The 22,876-nt window shown below is 40.2% G+C and overlaps 1 protein-coding gene across 1 annotated transcript in view; it reads left to right on the forward strand.

The window, feature by feature from the left end:
• The first annotated feature begins 567 nt into the window (after positions 1 to 567).
• Positions 568 to 22,876, forward strand: part of LOC129750148 (uncharacterized) — a 295,384-nt gene continuing 273,075 nt past the window's right edge. The window contains exon 1 of the mRNA XM_055745390.1: positions 568 to 1,771. Coding sequence (XP_055601365.1) covers positions 1,570 to 1,771 — 202 coding nt within the window. The 5' untranslated portion in view covers positions 568 to 1,569. The remainder of the gene's footprint in view (positions 1,772 to 22,876) is intronic.

Genomic DNA, 22,876 nt, shown 5'->3' on the forward strand with positions numbered 1-22,876 from the left:
ATAACTTATTCTAAGAATATTTGAAAATCAATCCATCTAGTACTGGTTAACATCGTTCACATACTTCATCATCAACTGTTCACTACCATGCTATAAAAAGTTCATCACCACGTTTTGCCATTCACGAGCCACGCTGCTGTTCGAATCATCCCCCCTAACTAGCAATCAGCTGATCGGTCTTCATTCACCAGAACAGCTGACATTATTGCCGTTCATGCGTCGTACTCGCTCAATTCCGGGGAGAGAGAGCTTTTCATTGGTGGGAAACATACTGGAGAACCACAACGTTTCTCCGGGGTGCCCCACATTTAGCACGTGGACTTGTTCCTCAAAGGGATGGAGCATGCTTTTTGTGTACTCGACTCAACCACTTGAGCAATTGTGTGAGTAGCGAGAGTGAGTATAGGAGATTCCCACAATTGGAGACGGACGCCTGCCGCCGACTGGCAACGACAACGACCTTCATTCAGCTGATGATCCAATTGTGTGCGAATCTACGGGACCCAAGTGTATGGACTAAATTGGGGAATCCGCGCGCGGGCAGAATAAAACCTCGGCATCTCCGGTTGGTGAACTTCAGTCTGGTTTGGTCTTCGGTTCGCGTCGCTTCTCTTCCAGAAAAGAAAAAGGTATAAAGCGGAAGTCGGTCAGAGTCATCCCCCCTTACTTCGGGTTGTTCTAACGACGGCGTGGCGTGAGTGTGTGAGCAAAAGTGCTGTGTGCTGGTGGATGTGATGGAAAGTTTCTCATTACAGCTCCAGACATTTTTCTTACCAAAGTGCTAAGGACATTCGGGAACACCGGAGCTCGGATTGATGCTTCTACGGTGGAGCAAGGGAAACATCTAATGGAAAGTGCTTAATTTTCCCTTTTCCTATCGATTTTGTTCGGCTGGCGTTTTGAATTTTCGATTTTGGATACCTGGAGGAAAGCTGAAAGTCGAAATTGCGAAGGAAAATTGAGTTTCGTGATACAAATTTGAGATCGAAAAAAAATATAATGAAAGTAATTTTGGATGGTGTGAGAATCATTTCAGATTGCAAATCTTATCCGACCGTCCCGTGAATGGGTGCTAGTAAAAGTTACAGAGAAGAGTACAAGAATTATTGCTGTGATGGTGTGCTGAATGAAGGCAAACTTAGTGAATCCCAAAGCTTTTGAGTTGTTATGATTTTAAATTGGTCAAGGCTTCGTTTTCGCTGGCTATTGTCAGTAAATTTTCTCTCTCCTATCTTTGGAATGTGCAAATGTTTGGATACGCTGTAGAGTGTCCTTCAGCTTCGGAGTGTTTTCGTTTGTGGCTCCTGTCAGCTGAATGTCATCAAACCTCGTAGCCTCGAGTGTGTGTGTCTGTTAGGTGTTGTGTTTATACTCCAGGAACCCCGAGCTCTCGAAGAAAAATTCAACCAAAAAAAATAATATTTACACTGCAGCTCAGAATCCCGTGCCAAGGCAAGGAAAGGAGAAAGGGATAACACAATTACATAAATACCAGCCAAACAACCCCAAGCCATCAAATTAACCCAGATTTAACGGAAAAGAAAAATCTCTCAAAACAACCGAAGCACGATGGTGCAAAAATTGCAGTTCGAAGTGAATAATTTACGCAAATCAGGGAAAATATGGATACAAATTTTCCTCTCGGTGTTGATTTTGAGTGCGCATGTCCTGGCTGTGACATCTCAACAGCAGCAGCAGCAACAACAGAAGGAATTACAGCAGCAGCAATCACCGACCAATTTGCCATCGTTGTCGTCGCCACAAAAACGAGGTAAGCACCACACATATGTACCCTGTGAATGCAAGGAGAAACGCGAGCCGAGCACACGTGCAAAAGTGCACGTGTGAGACCAATTCATATGCCAGGGCATCGTGATGGGTTATTTAAACTGACTCACAATGAATTATTGTGGTGCTCATCCCTGGCAATTGACGATGGTGTGAGAAGCGTGCGAGAGGAATTTTCCCCTTCACTTTCCCTCCTGCCAACCAGAAAAAGTGCATTATTGATGCTGAAGTTGCTTGCCTACCTTCAGGTGGATTGTGGATGTTGCGATGTTTATGTTCACTACCTTATGGCAGGCAGCATTGATTTGGAACATTCCAGTGTAGCGGTTTGTGGGAGATGAATTGTTGTTTTTTTCTTGTTGTTGTTGCTCCAGGCTTTAGGCAATCCGGTAAATAACGCCACCGCCACCGGAAGGACGCGGAAGTGCTCAATGAATAAAAAAGTAGCGAACATGAATTGTTTATCAGCGGCTAGCCCGATTTACAGGGTTTTAGTTTTACGATTGAATTGGCCGGCAATGTAATGAATTTATCAACAGTAGCCGCAGCATTCCAGTTTCAGCTGTTTACTGCGGGTCAACTTTTCAGTTTTATCCTCAGTTAAAGTGTAAGCGTTGAAATATGTTATTGGTATTGGATTTAATGTTTTAAAACTATGCTTCAAATATCGGCCTTTTGTTTTTGTTTGAATAAATTTATAACAACTATCTTAAGCTAAGTCGTTAAATCAAAGATTTAGCAAATTAAAATGTATACTTCGAAGCGCTTTATTGCAGTTCACTTAGAATTATAGGGGAGAATGAGGATACTTCGCTATATCTTGAAACCGGTATATCTTACTAATATCAAATGTTCTAAGAAAAGGTGCCAAATAGAACAAAACAACAAAGCAACAAACAAAAAATTTAAAGCGTTTTTGAATATTTTCACTATTTTTCCTTTCATCTAACCTTCTATCCATCTATAAACATTTCATAATCTTTAGATGTTCCTATCAAAAAGGATATCACTTTTCACCGATAAGGCCGATAAATTAAAGTAACAATTCTAGATAGAGAAATTGGCTAATGCATTTTGAATTTTACCTTGAATTCGAAGTAAATGAGTTTTGAATATTTCTTTTCCAGTTAATCTCATTAAAAAAATGTAAAATTATTGATTTTCAATTTTAGAAAATGAATGATCAAGAAGATGTTACAAATTACAATGTCTGCTAATCACAATACATCACGCAATAAATATCTTCCCCTTATTGGTTTTCTCGCGATTCAGGATATTTGAGCAGAAGCCCTTGGCCTATTCAGACTTCAAAATCAGCGACACATACTGCAGGTCCAAAGACCGAGTGTGTTGTATCTACAGCGTCGTCTAGTGCGATAATGAGTTTAGTTTACATTTCAAACGGTAAATTCCGCTTTCGCAAATCGAGCTGAGAGTCATGTCCGATTGAGACAGGAAATCAATGTAAAGCATTTTTTTAAATGTGAAAAACATCTGGAATCCTTTAGAATCTTTGAGGACGCTGTTGGAAATTACTCATGTTTCTCTCCAAAAGACAATTGGTAGTAGTAAACTGTTTTGATTTCGCAGCTTAAATCAGAACTCGTTATAGACGATTCTGTAAAGCATTTGAACAGAGCAAACCGCAAAGAGTGCAGAGTAAACCGACAGTATTTCAAAGGCTCCCGAATGCGCTATCATTCGGGAGAATTTGTAAAGAATAAAGCGCAAACATGGAAAATTTTGCCTTCTCTAAATTTCTGATCGCCGAATACCTAAGTACGTAATAGGTACTTTCACAGAAAAGTCACAAAGTTTAAGTGAGTGAATACAAAACGCTATATTTGTCTTTAGCTATGGACGTATTGTAGCAAATTGAATAGAATTCCTACCAAAAGTGTTTCAATGGGATGGATGATTGGGGCGATATGCACTCTAATGAGATTTGCTTGTTATAAGAACGACACGGTTATGTTGTTTCTTTCCGCCAAAATGACGTTCGACCAATCCGTTTGTCAACTAAAGCTTAGATCTTTTAGAAATGGGACAGTTACGAATGCGTGTATCTCAAAAACCATTCCTTTGATCGAAATACTTTCTATGAAGGAAATGAAGTTATTCTTATGACAATGCATGAAAAAATTTGAAAAAAACTATCTATAGTTTTTTGTAAGATAAGTTTCAACTATATTCTTGGTACTCCTGGTCATGATATTGATCAGTTTTTCCCACTTTTACTTCGTCTAATCTGTATTCTAGGTAGCTGCATCCTCCTCCTTCAATTTCTGCTTGTTTTGGGTCCAATACTTCTCTTTTAAAGGAAACTGTGGGTAATATAGCTTAGCTTAGCTTGATTGACTACTCACATCCTTTAAACCTTCAAACATTGAACCCAAAATGCTTCATTATATTTTTTAGTAATAAATTAATATTGAACAATTCTGTTGAATTTTCTCAGTATACTTCATAAAAATTTTTTCTTGGTAGTAAAATTATATTAAATAAAATGCATTTCGAATCCCATGATCGCAGGCGTGGCTTAGTAGAACGAATTCCTTATCGCCAATGGTTGCTACTCCGTGATTGACCGAGGCCACCAATTTTGTTCAATGGTCAAATGAATGGTGTCTGGGACTGACAGCACATTCACAATGCCCAAAACTGATGCTCTCTCTTTAATCATCAATAACGGCGAAGGCCACGTCCTAGTAGTCAATAGATAGTTTGGAAAAGAGAGAAAGGGATGAAAGAAATAATTTGTGCTTTAGGACCGAGGTCACCTCTGCAGCCTAGCAAATAATTTTGTTCTGGAGAGTGGGTAAAAGGATGTGATCTTGAGACACTTTTGACTAGTATGATCTGATTCTGAGCCTCCTATTCTCCTATTTTCCTAAAGACAAAACATCTAACCAAATGTTACAATTCAACTAAATTAAGTGTATTTGAAAAAAAAATCTAACTTAAATCCCTCAATTGCAACCTTGTATCCTACACTAGAATTTTTATTTTGTTAGTGTTGTACATTTCCTTTAAAATAATTTATAACAACTACAAAACCAACTTTTCAAGCATGCATCGTGTTATTAAAATATGCTTTAGATATGTTTATAATGTTTAAAAAAGAAATTGCTGGATATAAACAGTGGAAAAATATCTTCATTGTTTCTAAGCGCCCGAAAGCTAGTTTCAAAAATTAAAATATACTTTTTTAAACAACTCTGTCTTCAAGTTTTAATCGAGGAACACCGATATTTAATTTTTTTCATATTTCTAGTTATATGGACTCTTCTAGTCTGTGATGGGAAAAAACAAAATTTGAAATAGGATGCCAGGATAAAAAACATTGACATCTTCGTAGTTTTAAACCCACGAGACCCGTATTGGAATAAAACTGCATGCAAAGATTGAGCCTATTTTTGGGCGTTTTTAATCTTATGTATACCACTTTCAGTCGCGATTTTCTTTATTGCAAACTTACCTATGTAACCTATTCATTATTAAAAAGAATGAAAAAAAATCATTTCCGTACTATGAAATAGAAAACATTGCGCTTTTTTGTTTAAATGTCAGCCAATTTTGATATAAAACAATAAATAAATATAAAAAGAAAAAGATACTTAGCTAGCTTTGTTTGGGTTTCGTAGTAAACGAGACTTGATGGTTGATTCTTCTTTAAATATTCCTTGCTGTTAACTGGCATCGCACTGATCCTGTAGCCATTATTTCATCGTTACCCCCGTTACACCAAAATTTAGGAGCGTTGGATAATTTTTTCACAAGCTTTTTCCACAAGAGTATTTAAGCACAGAAAACCTTGCCTTAATTCTTCTATCTTGCCATCTCTTGGCGCAGATTATGTTTTCTAAATAACACGCAAAGGAAAAGAATTTATTGAAAAATTTCACTACACACGAAAATACTGATACACCACATGATCGACGAACTATACCGAGCATGCGTTTGATAATTGAAAATATAAAATACATAAATTTTCGTATAAAATTATTGCCAAAATTTTTACAGCCGAAAACAAAACGTGTTGACGCTTCAGCACACGCCTACTCAGTCTTTAAAGGAAACTGTGGCAATATAGTGGATAAAGCTGTTTCGAAATTAACAAAAACTTGATTATTTTTGAGCCACTTTAAAGCGTTTTTTTGGAATTCCTGCCGGTAAAACCAGACAATAACGAAGTAAAACCATAATGAGAACAATATTCAAATATAATCGGTTAGTATAGATCGTAGGTTACGAAGGCTGTATACAAGATTACTCTTTTTAGGCTTTTAAAATTAGCTAAAACCGAAGTTTTCGTTTTGAAAATCGTTATTTTTTTCCACAGGAGCAGAATCTTGGCAAATCATCATATGTTTTACAAAACAACCAGTAAATACATACTTTAATATGCTAGGGACCTTGCCACGAGTAGACATGGTATAGGATTCAAACGTTATAATTTGTTCGATACAGGGTTTTTCATAAGATTTTTCGTCCATTAGAAATCATCTGTCTCATAGCCTCGGTACCGGATAGTCAGCTTACGAGCTCTGGAACAAGCAAAAATTTATTGTTTGAGGTTAGGTTTGCAGGACTCATAACGAGGCAACACTTTCAGCTAATCGGAGAAAAAAATTGCTGGACATTTCAACGATCTACACTTAGATTTTTGCTAATTCAAATTCAAAAATTCTGGTATGAGACTTGACTTTCCTGATGACCCTTAAGGCTGAAACACAATAACGCGTCGATCGTCGCGTCGCGTCAGCTGTCAACGCCGACGTTTAGTTCTAAAACGCTGACGCGACGCACACGACGATTTTGGGATCACAATACAGCGTCAAGAATCATAGCAACCAAAACGTTTTTTTTGATTTGTTGCTTTCGATCAGCAATGTAAAGTATGGCAGTAAGGCAGAGATGGACTTCGTTTAATCATCTCTCAGCGGATTAGAAGCCAACTCATCAACTTCACAACGGCGGAATTGGCACCTCCCAGCCTAGGATCCTGCCAGTAGTGCCAGTAAGTCAATCCTCCAACCGGAAGTAGATCGACAGGCTGCACAGGGTAATTTCAAAATGCATATGATAGATGAGGAATGCGTTTGATTGCCTCCCAGCGGGGAAGGATTCAATTCATTGCAACAAGTGTCGTTGGTCCATTGGCGGTACTAGCAACGCCTTCCAGCGCTGGAGCCTTAAATGTAGCCAGAAATGCTTCTCTGGTCAGCCACCAACCAATTCTCCCGCCGGTAGAGGATCCAATGGATGGCAATTAAAATGATTGTGACCCAATACTTTCGAGTTTTCAATGTTTGTATAAATAAAACAAACATAAAGTAAATAAAAAAGTGTGATAATTTATTTTGAAATTTGTGTATCGATTTTATTACGATAATATTGATTTGTTTTAATTGTAAAAAAATGGAATGTAGAAATATGAACAAAATAAAATTCGTGCTGTTTTTTTTGCTTCTCGTAAAGCACGATTTAATTTATTTTAAACGCACTGATTTTATTTGTATCGAGTTTTGATTTAACGAAGAACTTTTTAGAATATTGATGAAAACACTTCCTAAAAATTATCATTGACGCGCTACAATTTTGAATTTTTTCAAAAACAGAGCGTCGACGTTGGAGAACGCTGCTGTTTAGAACAAGTTTTGCGTTTTAGTACTATGCCTACGCTGACGCGACGCATAATTGTGGGGGTTCATACGAAAAAATATATCCCCAAAATGAAATGTCAACGCGACGCTGACACGACGCGACGCACGACGGGCTATTGTGCGGTCGCCTTTAACCGTAGTTGGCGATCATGTGCTTCACTACAATGCTTGATTTGAACTTTGTGAACATTTTTGACACTTTTCCACCATTCACACACGGTGATGCTTTGAATAATCAACATTAAAGTCTCTATAAACATAAACAAAACAAACAAATGTAAAACATTGCTGCATTTAATCATTTCAACTTATGTCCTCAATGTTTGCGCAATAAGTACTTTCCATTATTTAGCAGGAATAACCGTTGTTGGTATGTGACTTGCTTTTTAACTACACTACCTACTTCTTGAGAAGGCTTTAGAAAACGTGATGAATTCGGCCTCCGCAGTGGATAATGAAGCGCTTTCCTACAGCTCCAGATAATAGCATCAACAAAAACTCGAAAATTCCACGTTTAGATTTCAAAACCACTCAAAATTACTTCAAGTAGCTTGTAATACAACTCAGCTGGCAAGCCAGTTACCTCCTGAGCCGAAGTCCGCGAGTTCGAGCCCAAGAGTAAACATCGAGCACAGTTGTACCGAATAAGTTTTTCAAAAACTGGTTTCCCAACTGGAAATTTGATTTGAAGTCGCGACTGCCATATATATGGTAAAACGACTATAATCGAAACAAAAAAAAAAAAAATACTCCAAGTTTGAGGTATCTTTAACTGGCCGGCCTTCGACCAGAACGAACTGAGCGCCATTGGAAAATTTAAAAACAACAGAAACTAAATCTCGAGTTATTCATATCCTAGATCGCAAAACCGAATACGAATGATCAAAATTATAAACTATTGATTCTAGCTCATAAAAATCGAAAATTTTGTTTCTAGATGAAAATATTTGCACATGAAGTTCAAGTGTCTCGAAAAAATGCTGTTAGCGTTCAGTTCGGTCTGGTCGAATCCCGACCAACTCTAAGTGAAAACAAATAGGAGTGTTCAAAAAAAAATTTTTAATTCAATTTTTCAAATTAGTTTATTTTCTTTCCTGTTAGATTTATATTAACTTCAGTTATTCTTGGAGCCAAGCCCGTATTTTTTTCAATGATTGCCAAAATTGCAGTTTCTGCACCTGTTCTTAGTATATTGATTTGTAAACTAGTCTCGGCCACGAATTCTGCGGTTATTCAGCAAGACTTATTTCCTCTTTAGATCTTACTTGCCATTTCTGAAAGGGCAGTTTATAGGTAATGTGAATTAATATTTTAACAAATTCTATATTGGAGCAAAAAATCAATAGACCGAATTTGAAAGTTTCTGGATTTGAAGCATTTTTTTAACTAAAGTCATTAAAGACTTTTGACTTTTTTCCGCATAGAGGAATTAGTTCCTCCGGAATCTCCAGAAGACATGTCGGCATCAAATTTTGACAGACTCATCATTTGTTGCTCTATGTACTGTCAACTGCGGTAAGTTTTGGGCCTGCTGTAAGGAAACATGAAGGTGCTGCATACATTTAGGGGTAAGAAACTACTATAACATCTACCAGCTGAAATCATGAAAATAAATGTTTGGATGGATATAATTTGAAAGTAAAAAAAAGGTATTATACAAAACAATCATATTCCAGCATATGGAAACGAGATCAATAAGGTGTCGCTTTGATTTCCATTTTGTTGCATCTTACCACAGACAGGTGACTGAACTACAAAATTATTGCTTCAAAAAAATGTGGAGATTGTCCGAAAAAATATTTTTAAATACACGGTTGGTGTTGTTATAGGATATTAAACCAATATAAAGTTAGTAGATGATATCATTAAGCCAATCAGTCGTACTGGGTAAAGTTATTAACTGCATCGAAAAATGATAAAATTTGAACATTTATAGCTTAATTTTAAACATAAAAAAACTAGTTTAAGATGTGACAAACTATGTCATCATAATTTTGTTGTCAGTTAATGATAACGTGATCACATTATACTTATTAAAATAAATATTTAATAAGTGGTGTGGTATACAAATGTGGCATGATGACGGTAATCTGTTTCTTTGGTGGTGATATCTTGGCTTTCCTAAATTTCTTCTGAACCTTTACGGACGACAAAATCTAGGTGAAGAAAAAAGGGTTTCTGCCAGACAGTTTTCTGATATCCTTCAACTTTGATCGGTAACCGCAAAGGAACTAATGAGCTCATGAAAATGTTTGAATCAATGTTCAAATTTTTGATTGTATTGATTCTGGCGAGACCTGTCACATCCTCACTTATTGATAAAACTATACTGCTTTTTATTTTGGGTTAAATAATGATCACTTCATTCAAATGAATCCACAATCTAGATGCTATATGGCTAGGGAGTGCTTGAAACTCAGCAATGTTGTTTAGCATTCTTCAAGACTGAGTAACAGACCCAGTGCCTGTTCTGGCATTAAACGTTTCTCTGTTAGCTTTTTTCAAATTTGTCGTTTTAGAAGAAGTTTCAGAAACGTTTTTCTTGATTTTGAAGCAAGCGCATATCCCGCATCTTTCGCTCGTCTTGTGATATGCAGAGTAAAGAATACTATTTGTATCGGAAAACTGTTAATTTTGATCTTTATACAAGACTTGACAATGATAAAGATTTTTTAGTCAAGTCCTGTATAAAGGTCAGGTTGCAATAGTGATTGATATATGCTTGAATTATCCATACGTCATATTGGCAACACTTCACTAATGATTTCCAATCTTTTCAACCGGCAACAACACCGGTGGACAATACGAATTCTCTCTACGACAATACTTAAACAATAGCGAATTATCATTCTCGCTCACAGACGATTCTCTGTTGTTGTTTACATTTCTTAGTTGTTGTTTACATTCCTTAGTCGTTCGGTCGTCACGAGTGTATTTCAACAGCTTGATTCTAAAAAATCAATGTTTGATTTCCAGTTATATAGAAAAAGGCAAATTTAACCACCTTTTATTTGCGTTGGCATATTTCTCTGTGTTTGGCAGAAGCAATCTATCATTTTTTAGATTCTGATTCAAAACGATTCAATTGATGTTTCCTGGTTTCCAGGTAATTGTTCACTTGATTTTTCCCATAAAAAATACTTTCGATTTTGTCGAACTCCTTTCACAATAAGTTTATGCACAAGGTTAATTGCATTTTGAAAACAGTAATATTGATTTTTCGTCAAATTGCCAGAATAGAACCTGTTTTATTTTGCTTAAAAAATATGATTTGAAAAAAAAAAAACATATTCGAAGTGTATCATATCCATTGGGAATAAGACTGCTATGAAAGTACCAATTAGAAAAAAACAGTATTGCATCAATTTAATCATGAGCTCTTACCATTTCATCGTGCGTACTCCTATTGTAAGCTATCGTTTTGTAGTTGTATGAAGTTGTTTTTAAATGCCTGTTTTAATTGTATTTTGTTCTTCGCTACTTCTATAATTTCACTTTGTGAATTGTATTTGGTGACGTACGATATGCTGTGCAGCAGTATCTGTTATTTTTTAAACATAAGCAGACGTTGCACTTAGTGCATTTGAAAAAACTGAATTTCTCTTTATAATTACTTGAACACATCGGTCTATGCATCAAAACGCACTTTTAGAGGTGGCCCAGCTAAAGCCAAATTTCGATGATTCAGTTGCTGTTTCTAAGTGACAGGTCAATTTGCTTCCCAAATTGAATCATACTTTTAGCAATTTCTTTTCTAAAACTGAGTCTTTTTCTTGGCTTTTGCTTTTGGCCTTTTAGCTGCGCCGGGTTTTGAGCCAGTAGGCTAGACAACACTCCTGGTAGAACGACGTCTTGTTTCTTTGGAAATCGCAGGAATAATTTCGGCTTCCAGTCGACGATATTTGGTGGGTGCGAGGCGGGTGCCATAACAAGCTTCGATTTCGTCCTCCACATCCGATCCACCTAGACCTTCGATTTCAGATTCGTCGCCCTCGATCGTCAATGCGAACTGGACCAATTCTTCGGTACCTGAAATTTCTTGTTGATATAAATAAAATAAATTTTGCTTAATATTACCATTCAATTCGGCGGTGTCATCATAGTCCAAATTCATGGCCATTGTTTCAGTTTTCGGTCCTGCTTTCACAACCGCTTCCTCTTCAAATGCAAGAAAATTTTCGCCCTCGTGCGAAATGTAGCATTTCGGATTATTTGAAATCATAGCCCACCATTTTTCGGTAATTTTTCACTAAGAAATATTGTTTAAAACATCAACGGATCACATGTTGATCCTAATGATTACTAACTAACAAATTAAAATTAATATCAACATAAGACTATATTTACAATACTTCATACACTTAAAATTTTTCTTCGGAACACGTTCCTTGAGACGTCGAAGTCGAAATGTTCGGAAAACCGATTAAAAGTTTTTAGAATGCCGATGAAAGCGCTGTTAGCCCCGTAATTGTTCAGGCGAATCGGAACGTAGAGCTGCAGGTTCTGGTTTCGTAATCCTCGGGGTCGTACGCTGAGAGGTATGGCCTCCAACAGTTCGGGGCAGTCGATTCTAGCTGTGAGAAGGTCCGCTACAACTAGAGCACGTGTAGCATTTCGGCGTGCTTGAAGCGTATCTAAGCCTATAAGACGGCAGCGGCTTTCATAGCTAGGTAAGCGAAACGGATCCTGCCAGTTTAAGTGTCGTAGAGCGTACCGCAAGAAACGCCGCTGGATAGCCTCGATTCTTTCACCTCCGTTCTGGTAGAAAGGGCACCAAACAGCTGAAGCGTACTCGAGAATAGAACGAACTATGCAACAATAAAGACTTTTCAGGCAGTATACGTCTTTGAAATCTTTGGCCATACGAAACAAAAATCCAAGGCTTCGAGAAGCTTTGTCGACAACATAGTTCGTATGAATCTTGAACTCTAGCCTTCGGTCGAGAATAACGCCCAGATCGTTGATATGGTCCACCCGGATGATGGTTTGGTCTCCGAGGATGTACTCTGCATGAAGAGGATGCCGCTTACGGGTAAACGATATTACCGAGCATTTACTGCGGTTCAAGGGCAAGCAGTTGATATCGCACCAGTGAGCAAAAGCGGTGAATTGCTGTTGGAGGAAGTTGATGTCGTCTTGGCCGTTTATAGTGTGAAAAAGTTTCAGGTCATCGGCATAAGCGAGCTTTGTGCCACCGAGGAGCGAGGGTACATCGTTAAAATAGATCACGAAAATGATCGGTCCCAAATGACTTCCTTGAGGCACTCCTGAAGAAGCAACGAACTGCCTAGAAAAGGATTTACCAGTACGAACGGATAACTTTCGTCCCATTAAGTAACTCCGGAACCAATCCAGTAGGGAACCACAGAAGCCTAAACGTTCGAGCTTTGCGATTGCAATTTCGTGGTTCACCTTATCGAACGCAGCAGAGAGATCTGTGAAAATGGCGTCTGTTTGACTTTTCTTGGCAAAGCTGTCCTGCACGAACGATGTAAAGCTCAGTAGGTTTGTAGTCGTGGATCTTTTAGGCATGAACCCGTGCTGATCGTTGGAGAAGTGATGCTTGCAAAATGAGAAAATGGAATCCAACACAACTAGTTCAAACAATTTGGCGATCGCGCATAGAGCGGAGATTCCACGATAGTTGCTTACGTCTCTCTTATCTCCTTTTTTGTGGACAGGAAACATGTGAGCTTCTTTCCACAATGAAGGAAAGATTCCGCCGTCCAGCGATGATTGAAAGATATGCCTGATAGGTGTCAACAAAGATGGCATAAAACGCTTCAAAAAGGTAGCTGGTATACCGTCAGGGCCCGTAGAAGATGAAATTTTTAGCTTAGCTGTCGCTTTTAGGATGGCTGCATCGTCGACCAGAATACCATTCAAAGATGACCCTAGGGGTGATATATTCCCTACAGCTCTGGCCAGTTGCTCCAAAGAAATTCCCCCAGTTGTGAAAATACTAGAAAATGGAGCAGAGTTTAGTTTGCGGTATTCTCCCTTAGTGTAAGGGGATTTGTGCTTGTTGTAGTTTCGGAGTGCACGTTTCTTGGCCGATTTCAGTCGCCGTAGTTCTTTAGTGACCCAGGGAGCCTGTAGATCAGTAGCTACCCTACGTTTCGGAACATGGCGATCAATAACGTAGTTAAGAATGTTCGAAAAAGTCTCAGCAGCTGCATTTGGGTCAGAAGGATCGAGCTCAACTTTCCCAATCGATGGACTCAAGAACGAGAGATATAGTTTCGAAATCCACGTTCTTGAAATCTTGATAGAAGGATGCCGTTTTCTTCACTGGAGCATATCTCCTTATAGCAGCGAAAGAGACCACTAAGGCTGGGTGATGTGGAACAGCTTTGACAAGGGGAGCGGGAGCTAAGTCAATCGTCGGAATCCAGAAACCTTCGTTAACGAAACAGAGGTCGAGCATACGTCCGTTTTCATTCTCGATATTATTTATCTGACGTAGAGTCGCTGTACTCAGGGCGTCTAAGTATACGCTAGAAGATGCCGAGAACGAAGAGTGCACAGGATTTGGAAACAGAAAGCCACTTCGAGAGGAGCACCATTTTAGACCGGGCATGTTGAAGTCGCCAATGATAAGTATGTCATCCTCAGGAGAGCAAAAGGAGCTGACTTTAGACAGGCAACGCGAAAAAAAAATGTAGAACACACAAAATGATTCCTAACTTGCTTCACGCAGTGTAAACAAATCATTTGACATATGAGGCCCTTGGAGCAAAAGGGGTATAAAAGCTTATTTCGAGAAAACACGCTTTAAAGTTGTTGTGTTTGGTCATTTTCCATATATTTTTCAAAAATTTGTATTTTTCTTTCGAATGTTGAGGTATGTAAAATTTTTTTAAAAATCTGAAAAAATCAGCATATAAGGCTTGAAATTTGAAAAATCGTTTGACATCATTAACTTAAAATCGACTTATACCCCTTTGGCTCCGAGGGCCTCATATCGAAAATCAAGAAGGCGAAAACAAAGAGGACGTTTAATTCCCAGTGTATCACCTTTGATCCATTATATTTGATCATTATTTACATAGTTCTTGTTAAAATCTTAATAAAACACTATTCGATTCAGTTTAAAAGACCAATAATTTACATTTCAGTAAAATGATTAAAATGGACGAAATTATCGTGCAATAAAACATGCTACATTTAAATTTGAAAAAAAGAATCATTTTTTTCGCAGTTTTCCGGCTGCCATTCAAAATTTACTGAACCGATTTATTCATTTTGTATGAGAGCCACTTTCTTCTAAAAGTAGAAAAGGTCGTTGAATGCATTGATTCTTTGTTTATGAACAAACAATTTTGGATTAAAAATTTGATGAAAATCATTCTAGAACTGCCATTTCGTGTCTAGAGTTACATTGATTTTTGGGTGATTCTTCAAATAAATCATCTCGGTATGTGCCGTTTTATTTATTTTTTATTCATATTGATGTTGTATGGGATATCTTCCATCCATAATTCTCCCTTCAAAAAAGGTGGAGTCATAAAGTCAAATGTATAGTCTCGTTACGGCAACACTTTTTTGGGCTTTCCATCTCATAAAAATGTGTCGAAAATTGTTTGATTTATGTCGAATTTATGTTAGTTTCGTGAGACACCTGGTATTTTGTGAGAGACGTGGTAATCACAGAATTGAGAATTCACAGAAAACTGCTGATAAAATTATCAAAACAACTTAAAAATGTGAGTTTCACGTATTGAATATGTTGTCCAGACTAAAAACATTCTTAATGGAAAAAATGGACTTCTTGGTAAAAAAAACTGTTTGTTTTCTTTTTATTTCATATGACGTGTTGAAAGCTCTCGCGAGAAATAAGCTTGTTTAAAAAACCCTTTATTTGTGGAATCGCCCGTTTTCAACTGATGGTGCTACATAGATTAAACAATTTGCTTGTTATCATAAAACCAAACTTCTGTGTATAGTTTAACAAAATTAAAAATAAATGGGTTTATATGGTTAAGTCAAAATATTTCTAAATATATTCAGATTGGAATAGATTCATTTCATAAAGCGTAATTGAACGAAACCATCTGGCCTTTTATCGTGAAACTGATTAGGGTTTTACTTCATACATCCTTGTGTGAGAAAAAAAACCCGATGTCGGAGGTCAATATGCAAGTGCGAATTGCGCGTGCTGTATGAATAATCTCATTATACCTTTGGGTAAACGACCGCCATTACTGACCACCATAACACGTGTCCACAAAATCATGTCGTCGTCGTCGTCGTTCGTAGCTGTGGCGTCTTCATCAGCAGAGATGCTTCTATATTCATGAGCCAGAGCCTAGAGTCTGTGCTGGTGGAACATTGGCAGGGTAGACCCATTTTCCGCAGTCATTATGAGCGACATGAACGGTCGGGTTCCAGGCTTTCCTTTTTTTTATTTACGCCCCCGAAAATCTGCTCCCGAGCCTTTATACAAACGTACACACACATAAGCATACGGGAGGTATAAAAACAGCGTTCAATTATTTCTACCAAATTTCACCCGGCAGCAATTTTCCTTCTGCCAACTATAATGGTTGTTGTAAATTTTTTTTCTCTCCTGAACGCTTTTTTTCCATGCAGCTGCCTCTGGCCGAAGGGTTTAAGCTTAAATCTGCAGATTGGATGGCCGGCCAGGCGAAGGGAAGGGCATCACCATTTAAAGGGTTGCTGCCTTAGGTTGGTTTATGGGGATGCCAAATGCAGGCGGGTGGAACTGAAAAACCGGACGACGACCGGTGCGAAACTTTATGACCAACGCTTTTCCACGACGAGTCCCGGATCCAGGCCATATGAAGCGATAAAAAACTGAGAATCCGTCCAAATAGAAAACATCTAACTGGTCGGGGGGAAGTTGTTTAAAGTTTATGGGGAAAATAGGAAATAACAGAAATGGAAGAAGGTCAACGAGAGAAAGAGTGGAGAAATAGATGGAAATGAACAGGCCACTAATGATATGCTCACCTTCTGTGGCAAGCGGGGAGCGTTTTTTTTTCCTCGTTCGGAAGCGTCACTCTAACTTGGTGCGTCGAGGAATGATGCCCTGGATGGATATTATGATACCGGAACTTAACAGCTATGAACAAAATTTAATACTTAAATCACTATGGTTTAAGAGAAATTCGCGCATTACCCCTGTAGTGTTTCCTGAACATGACATAATCTTTAAGCAATTTCTGTCTGGGTCTTTTTAATGTTTCAAAACTTTTTGTGTCAGTTTTTTGCACAATGCGACTGTTTTGGTTTAGTTATTTGATTTCCTCATTTAGTTTATTATTTTATTTTTATTAGTTTATTAGTTTCAATAACGACAGAAAACGAAGTCGTGTGTAAACTCAGATTCCACTCGTGAACTAAATTCATTGTTAAACAAGTGTTTTGATTACTTGAACAGATTCTTCTACCATACCCACGTAAAGGAAAGTACCGAGGTAAATACTATTAGAAAATGAAGATCTTACAAACATATTTCGAGAACCCATTCCTACCAATATTAACACAGAACGAGCAAATTTTGAAAATCATTCCTAGAACGGATTCGCAGTGTAATCCAGTTTTGCCGCCTTCAGTCAGCGATGATAAGGATGTTATAAGCGCCATAACACGTCTTGGACTGATTAACCAGAACCACTCAGATCCTTCCGACATGAGAAAAGCCCTTTTGACTTTAGAACATGAACAGTACCAACCACCGAGGATTCCATGCAAAGTATATGATTAACCCCACTTAGAACCCCATCGAATCTTTGACTTTGACACAACATGCACCGGCACAGTACCAAAAAGTTCTTTAGGTTGTACTAATTATTCAACGGTTATTCAATACCCCAAATTACCCTCGATTAGGCGCTAATGATCTCGTCTTTACTGCAGGAACAACTCCTTGTACAGGCAGCCGATCAGACGCCTCGATTTCATCAGCTCCTGTATCGTTGAACAGAATCAATACTGTAGCCGGGAGCCCTTTTCCATGTCGGCACGATACCTTACCTACGAATCACCCTCGGCTAGTTCGTAAACAACCAACAACCCATCCCTTTTGGGAAATCTGTACCCTACTGGCTGGCCATATTCATCCGGAGCATACGCTTCTAGTGTGTCAAACTGGCCACCACAAAACCTGTACCCTGGAATACCACTGGCCAGGGCTCTTAGCAGGACAAACTCCGGGGATACCCACAACCTGCTGGGCAGACCCTCCACCGACTGCTGGTCTATACCAGACACCTATTACCGATCCTCATCAATCTGCTCATTCAGCGATTCCGAGAAGAGTAAGAATCGAAACCCTTCCAGTCATAACTCCATCGTCATTATTTCAAAATTATTCCCAGGCACAGACACTGTCAGTTCCTAATGCTCACTATTCGATGTCATCTCATGGTTTAAACTCGCACCCTACACCGATTGATAGGAGCAGTTACCACCAATCAGCAACAATCGCGGTGTCCACCGATTACAAATTCGTACCCCGTAGCTCTCAGCAGGAGTATAAATGAAACGCGTGTTTACAGGTTGGAAACGAACAAAGGATTGAATTTTATTTGTCAGAATGATACACGCTAATTTATGTTCACACACGTTTGGGTTACTTCAATTGGTACACTGATATTTTATAACACTGTCAATATCCCGCCTCAATTGATGATCCCCAATTTCTCTCGTAGTTTGCAGAAGCGTGGCGATGGTAGTCCCTTGGTTAAGGCGTCCGCCACTTGCTCCTCGGTTTGCAAATACTGCAGCTCCAGTTGACCTTTCTCCACCAATTCTCTGACGAAGAAGTTCTGGATCTCGATGTGTTTCATACGTTTGTGTTTACGAGGATCCGACGTAACGGCGATACATGGTTGGTTATCCTCGTATACTGTAATCGGTAGCTCGACGTCTTGTCCCACAGACTTCAGGAGGTTCGTCGCCCATACGACCTCGCAGCTAGCCAGACACAACGCCATCAGTTCCGCTTCGGTACTCGACAAGGCAACTGATCCCTGTTTCTTGGTCGCCCACATCACGGTAGAACCATACAACTTGACGACAAATCCGGAAACTGATCTCCTGTCGTTGGGGTCGTTTCCCCAATCCGCATCAGCGTACGCCTCTAGCATTTTCGACGATTCAGTACGCTGGAACACGAGCTTACTATCAACTGTCCCTCTCAGGTATCTCAGGACTCGTTTCAGGTGGACCCAGTGATCATTGGTAGCACAACACTGGAATCCCGCAAAGTAGCTCACAGCTGCCGACAGGTCTGGTCTCGAAGTTACCATTAAGTACATTAGACAACCCACTAGCTCTTGTACGGTTTGTCTGTGTACTCCTTCGGATTCTCTCCTTTCTCCAATCGCAGGCGTGGGTCCATCGGAATAGCGGAAGGTTTACAGTCGCTCATCCCGAATCTCTCGAGCACACTCTTGACGTAAGTGCTCTGGTCGATTTCCATGAGTCCCATCTCACGTTCACGCCTGATGTTCAATCCCAGGAATGACCTTACTTCCTGAAGATCCTTCATCTCGAATTCAGCAGACAGGCTTTTCTTGAGTTTCTTGATCTCCTTCTCCGAGTTGCTCACAAGCAATATGTCGTCCACGTAAATGACAACGTAAACAACAACGCCGTCCTGTCGTCGATAGTACAGACACAGGTCATGCTCGCTTCTCTTGAACCCAAGACTGCTCACAAAAACATGGAAACGCTGATTCCAGCTTCGAGAGGCTTGCTTAAGACCATAAATAGCCTTGTTCAGCTTACACACAAGACCATTCCCCCTCTCAAAGCCAGCTGGTTGGCGCATATAGATATCCTCTTCTAATACGCCGTTCAAAAATGCACACGTTACGTCCATCTGGTGTACGTGCCAGCGTTCATGGTTCGCCAATGCTAGGAGAATCCGCAGCGTCGACATTCTGTCTACTTCACCTTCACACTTGTGTTTAACCTTGAATACCCACTTATTATCGACCAATTTTCTACCAGCAGGTAACTTTGTTAAACGCCACGTGTCGTTCTTCTCCAATGAAGCTAGCTCTTCTTCAATTGCACGATTCCACTGCGACCAATCACTTCTCTTCTTGAGAGCCTCGATATCCGACGGAATATCGTCCAAATACTCCTCAGCACTTAACGCAAACACTGTCGCACTCAAGTCATAATCACTATGCCACGCGGGTGGCACCGTAGCACGACCGTTTCGACGCACGTCACCGTTTCCCGAGTGCTCATCACCGACCGACGCTTCGTTTTCACTTTGTTATTCAGTATCTGTGTAAAACTCATCGTCTGTTTCTTGATGCACCCGCGGCGGGTTCTGATCAACTTCGCGATTGAGCACACGACTTCGTATCACGACCGCTCGACTTTCGTCTTTCCCGTTTTCGATCAACACCGGCGGCGAACAATGTTCCAACTTTTCCTCGTTGAACACAACATTACGAGCTGTGAAAACCTTTCTTCCGTTCCACACTCGATAACCGCTCGGACCGTAACCGACAAACCGAACTTTCTCACTCTTCGAATCAAGTTTCTTTCGAAGTTTTATTGGTACGTGTACGTAACACTCACTCCCGAAAACGCGCAAGTTCGAAACGTTTGGCTTTTTCCCGTGCCAAACCTCATACGGAGTCTTATCACCGGCGACCGCGACGCTTGGGCTTCGATTAAGCACATAATTTGCAGTGTAGACTGCCTCGCCCCACAAGTTCTTCGGCATTTCACTTGCTTCTAGCATAGCCCGCACTTTTTCCACGAGAGTTCTGTTGAGACGTTCACTTACGCCGTTCTGCTCTGGCGTATACGGTACCGTTGTCTCCAGCAGAATACCCAACTTCTTGCACAGACGCCGCATCGACTTACCCGTATATTCACCTCCATTATCGCAAACCAATCGGCTGATCTTGGTTCCGAAATGAGCGGATGCCATTGCCACATATTCCTCAAGGCACTCCTGCACATCGCTCTTCGACCGAATGAAGTAAACCACGCACATATGGGTAAAATCATCAGTAAACGTGACGAAATAGTTGTTTCCGTCCCACGTTACTGGTGTCACAGGTCCACAAACGTCACTGTGAACGATTTCGAGAGGTCGACTCGCACGCTTTTCGATACGGCTGTGGAATGGCTCACGGGATTGTTTACCAACAATACGGGCTTCACACAACAATTTCACAGAGCCGTCCGCGACGTCCTCTACCGACAAGCCATCCACCATTTTCTTCGAAACTAGTTTCGCCAGATTATCACTACCGAGATGGCCAAACCTTTGGTGCCACAGCTCGAGTTTCTTGCTCACTTTGCCACTTATCATCGCACTTTCACTTGAATTCACTTGTTTACACTCAAAGTCCATACAGTACAACTTGCCAAACTGGCAACCAGTGGCCACTGTCTCACCATCGGCCTCTACTGTTATACACCCTCTGTAGAAAATCACTTTCTTCCCAGATCTCTCCAATCGCCTGAGCGACAGAAGATTTAACGCCAGATCAGGAATGTACAAAACATCTTCCATGGTGATCACAATCTTTTGACCATTCACCACTGCTTGTACGACGACACGACCTTTCTTGTGTGCGCGCAACACTACCCCACTTTTCGCGGTCTGAATCACTACCGGCGTGTGGAGAGTTTCCATAACCTCAAACAACGAACTATCGTTGGACATATGCTCAGACGCGCCACTGTCGAGGTACCACTTCGATTGCCTATTCACACTGGCAGCAGCAAATTCCACGTCGGCTGCAACAAAACTCACTGTTTTCACACTCACATGTGCCATTTGTACCGAGCTTTTATTTTCGTGCCTTTTTGCACCACTATTCTTCGGACACTGCGCCCTCTTGTGGCCAAAACCGTGGCAACCAAAACACTTTATCTTCGGTTTCTGTTTTCCAGAAAACGCGGCCTCTTCTTTTTCCGCTTCCGGCCGTTGGCCTCTTCGCTTGGCCTCCACATCCAGGTACTTTCTTCGCACAAGATCCAGCGTCAAATTGTCAGACACAGCCTCCATGGCTGTCGTCACGGCGTCATACGATTCCGGCATCGTAAGCATGAGGTGACAAATTACATCTTCCTCCTCCATGCATGCGCCAGCACCTTTTATCTCCCGCACCAACTGATCGAAGCGGAGAAAATGGTCCTGCAAACTATCACTCTCACTGTAACGCATAGAGAGCAATTGACGCTTCAGAAGAAACCGGTTCGTCAGACTCTTCCGCTGGAACACACTGTGGAGTCCATCCCAAATCTGTTTTGGGCTATTTTTGTCCTTGACATACTCCAAATGGCTTTCGGCGATAGCCTGAATCAACACGGACCGACACCGATTGTCCTGTTTAACACGTTCCGCGATTTTCACTTCCTTTCGCGTGGCAACTTCCGGACGATCGTCTTCTCGGACATGCCAGAAATCCTCCTCCTCAGCCGCTTTCTCCACGCAATGAAGCACATCCAACTGCTGTAGATATGCCTTCATTCGGAAGCACCAGTTGTTAAACCCGGATCCGTCAAACGGCTTGATCCGGAGCGATCTCGTTTCCTCCTCCATTACGACCGACAAACTTTTTCGATCCGAAAACTTTTCGTTCGCGAAAAACTTTTAGCACGCGGTTTGGAACTGAGGTTAGGCTGGGCCCATAACCTCTCAGCAGGAGTATAAATGAAACGCGTGTTTACAGGTTGGAAACGAACAAAGGATTGAATTTTATTTGTCAGAATGATACACGCTAATTTATGTTCACTCACGTTTGGGTTACTTCAATTGGTACACTGATATTTTATAACACTGTCAATAGTAGCGACCACTTCAGTCTCAATTTCAAATCCTTATGCTCGGCGAGAACCTTGGAACCCTAACATGAACCCCATAGAATTACAACTATTCCATCAAGATATACCACACAGCTCCCATAACAAATCGCTAGCAGTTCCAAATGGAAACTGGACAAATACGCCGATACCGACCAGGGCCTAAATCTCAAGGAGTTCTTGGGGCTTGTTTCGCTACTTGCTTTATTCGAACACACAACAGCCGTTGAATCTCTTTTTGTCTCGGATTTTCATCTGTTTACTGGACCTGCGCTCAATTGGTACATGTCCATGAGGTCAGCAGGCAAGTCGAACGATTGGAACCACTTAGTGGTAAAGTTAAAGAAGGCTTTTGTGCAGACTCTTTAGTTCGGACCAGGATCTACTCTCGCCGCCAACAACGGAACGAAACCTTCCAAGAATTCTACTTTGACATGGAAAGCATGTTTTCAGTTTATATGCTCCAAATACAGTCCCCCCACAATCATGGGTCACACACAATTATTAGTCACCGATCATTAGAACTGCTGATATCTACTAAACCAAAAGAAATTATATCAAATTATTATTTTTAGTAAATCGACAATATCATCAAAATGCATTAAAAATAT

Source organism: Uranotaenia lowii, chromosome 2 (assembly GCF_029784155.1).
Source record: "Uranotaenia lowii strain MFRU-FL chromosome 2, ASM2978415v1, whole genome shotgun sequence".
Lineage (NCBI taxonomy): Eukaryota > Metazoa > Arthropoda > Insecta > Diptera > Culicidae > Uranotaenia > Uranotaenia lowii.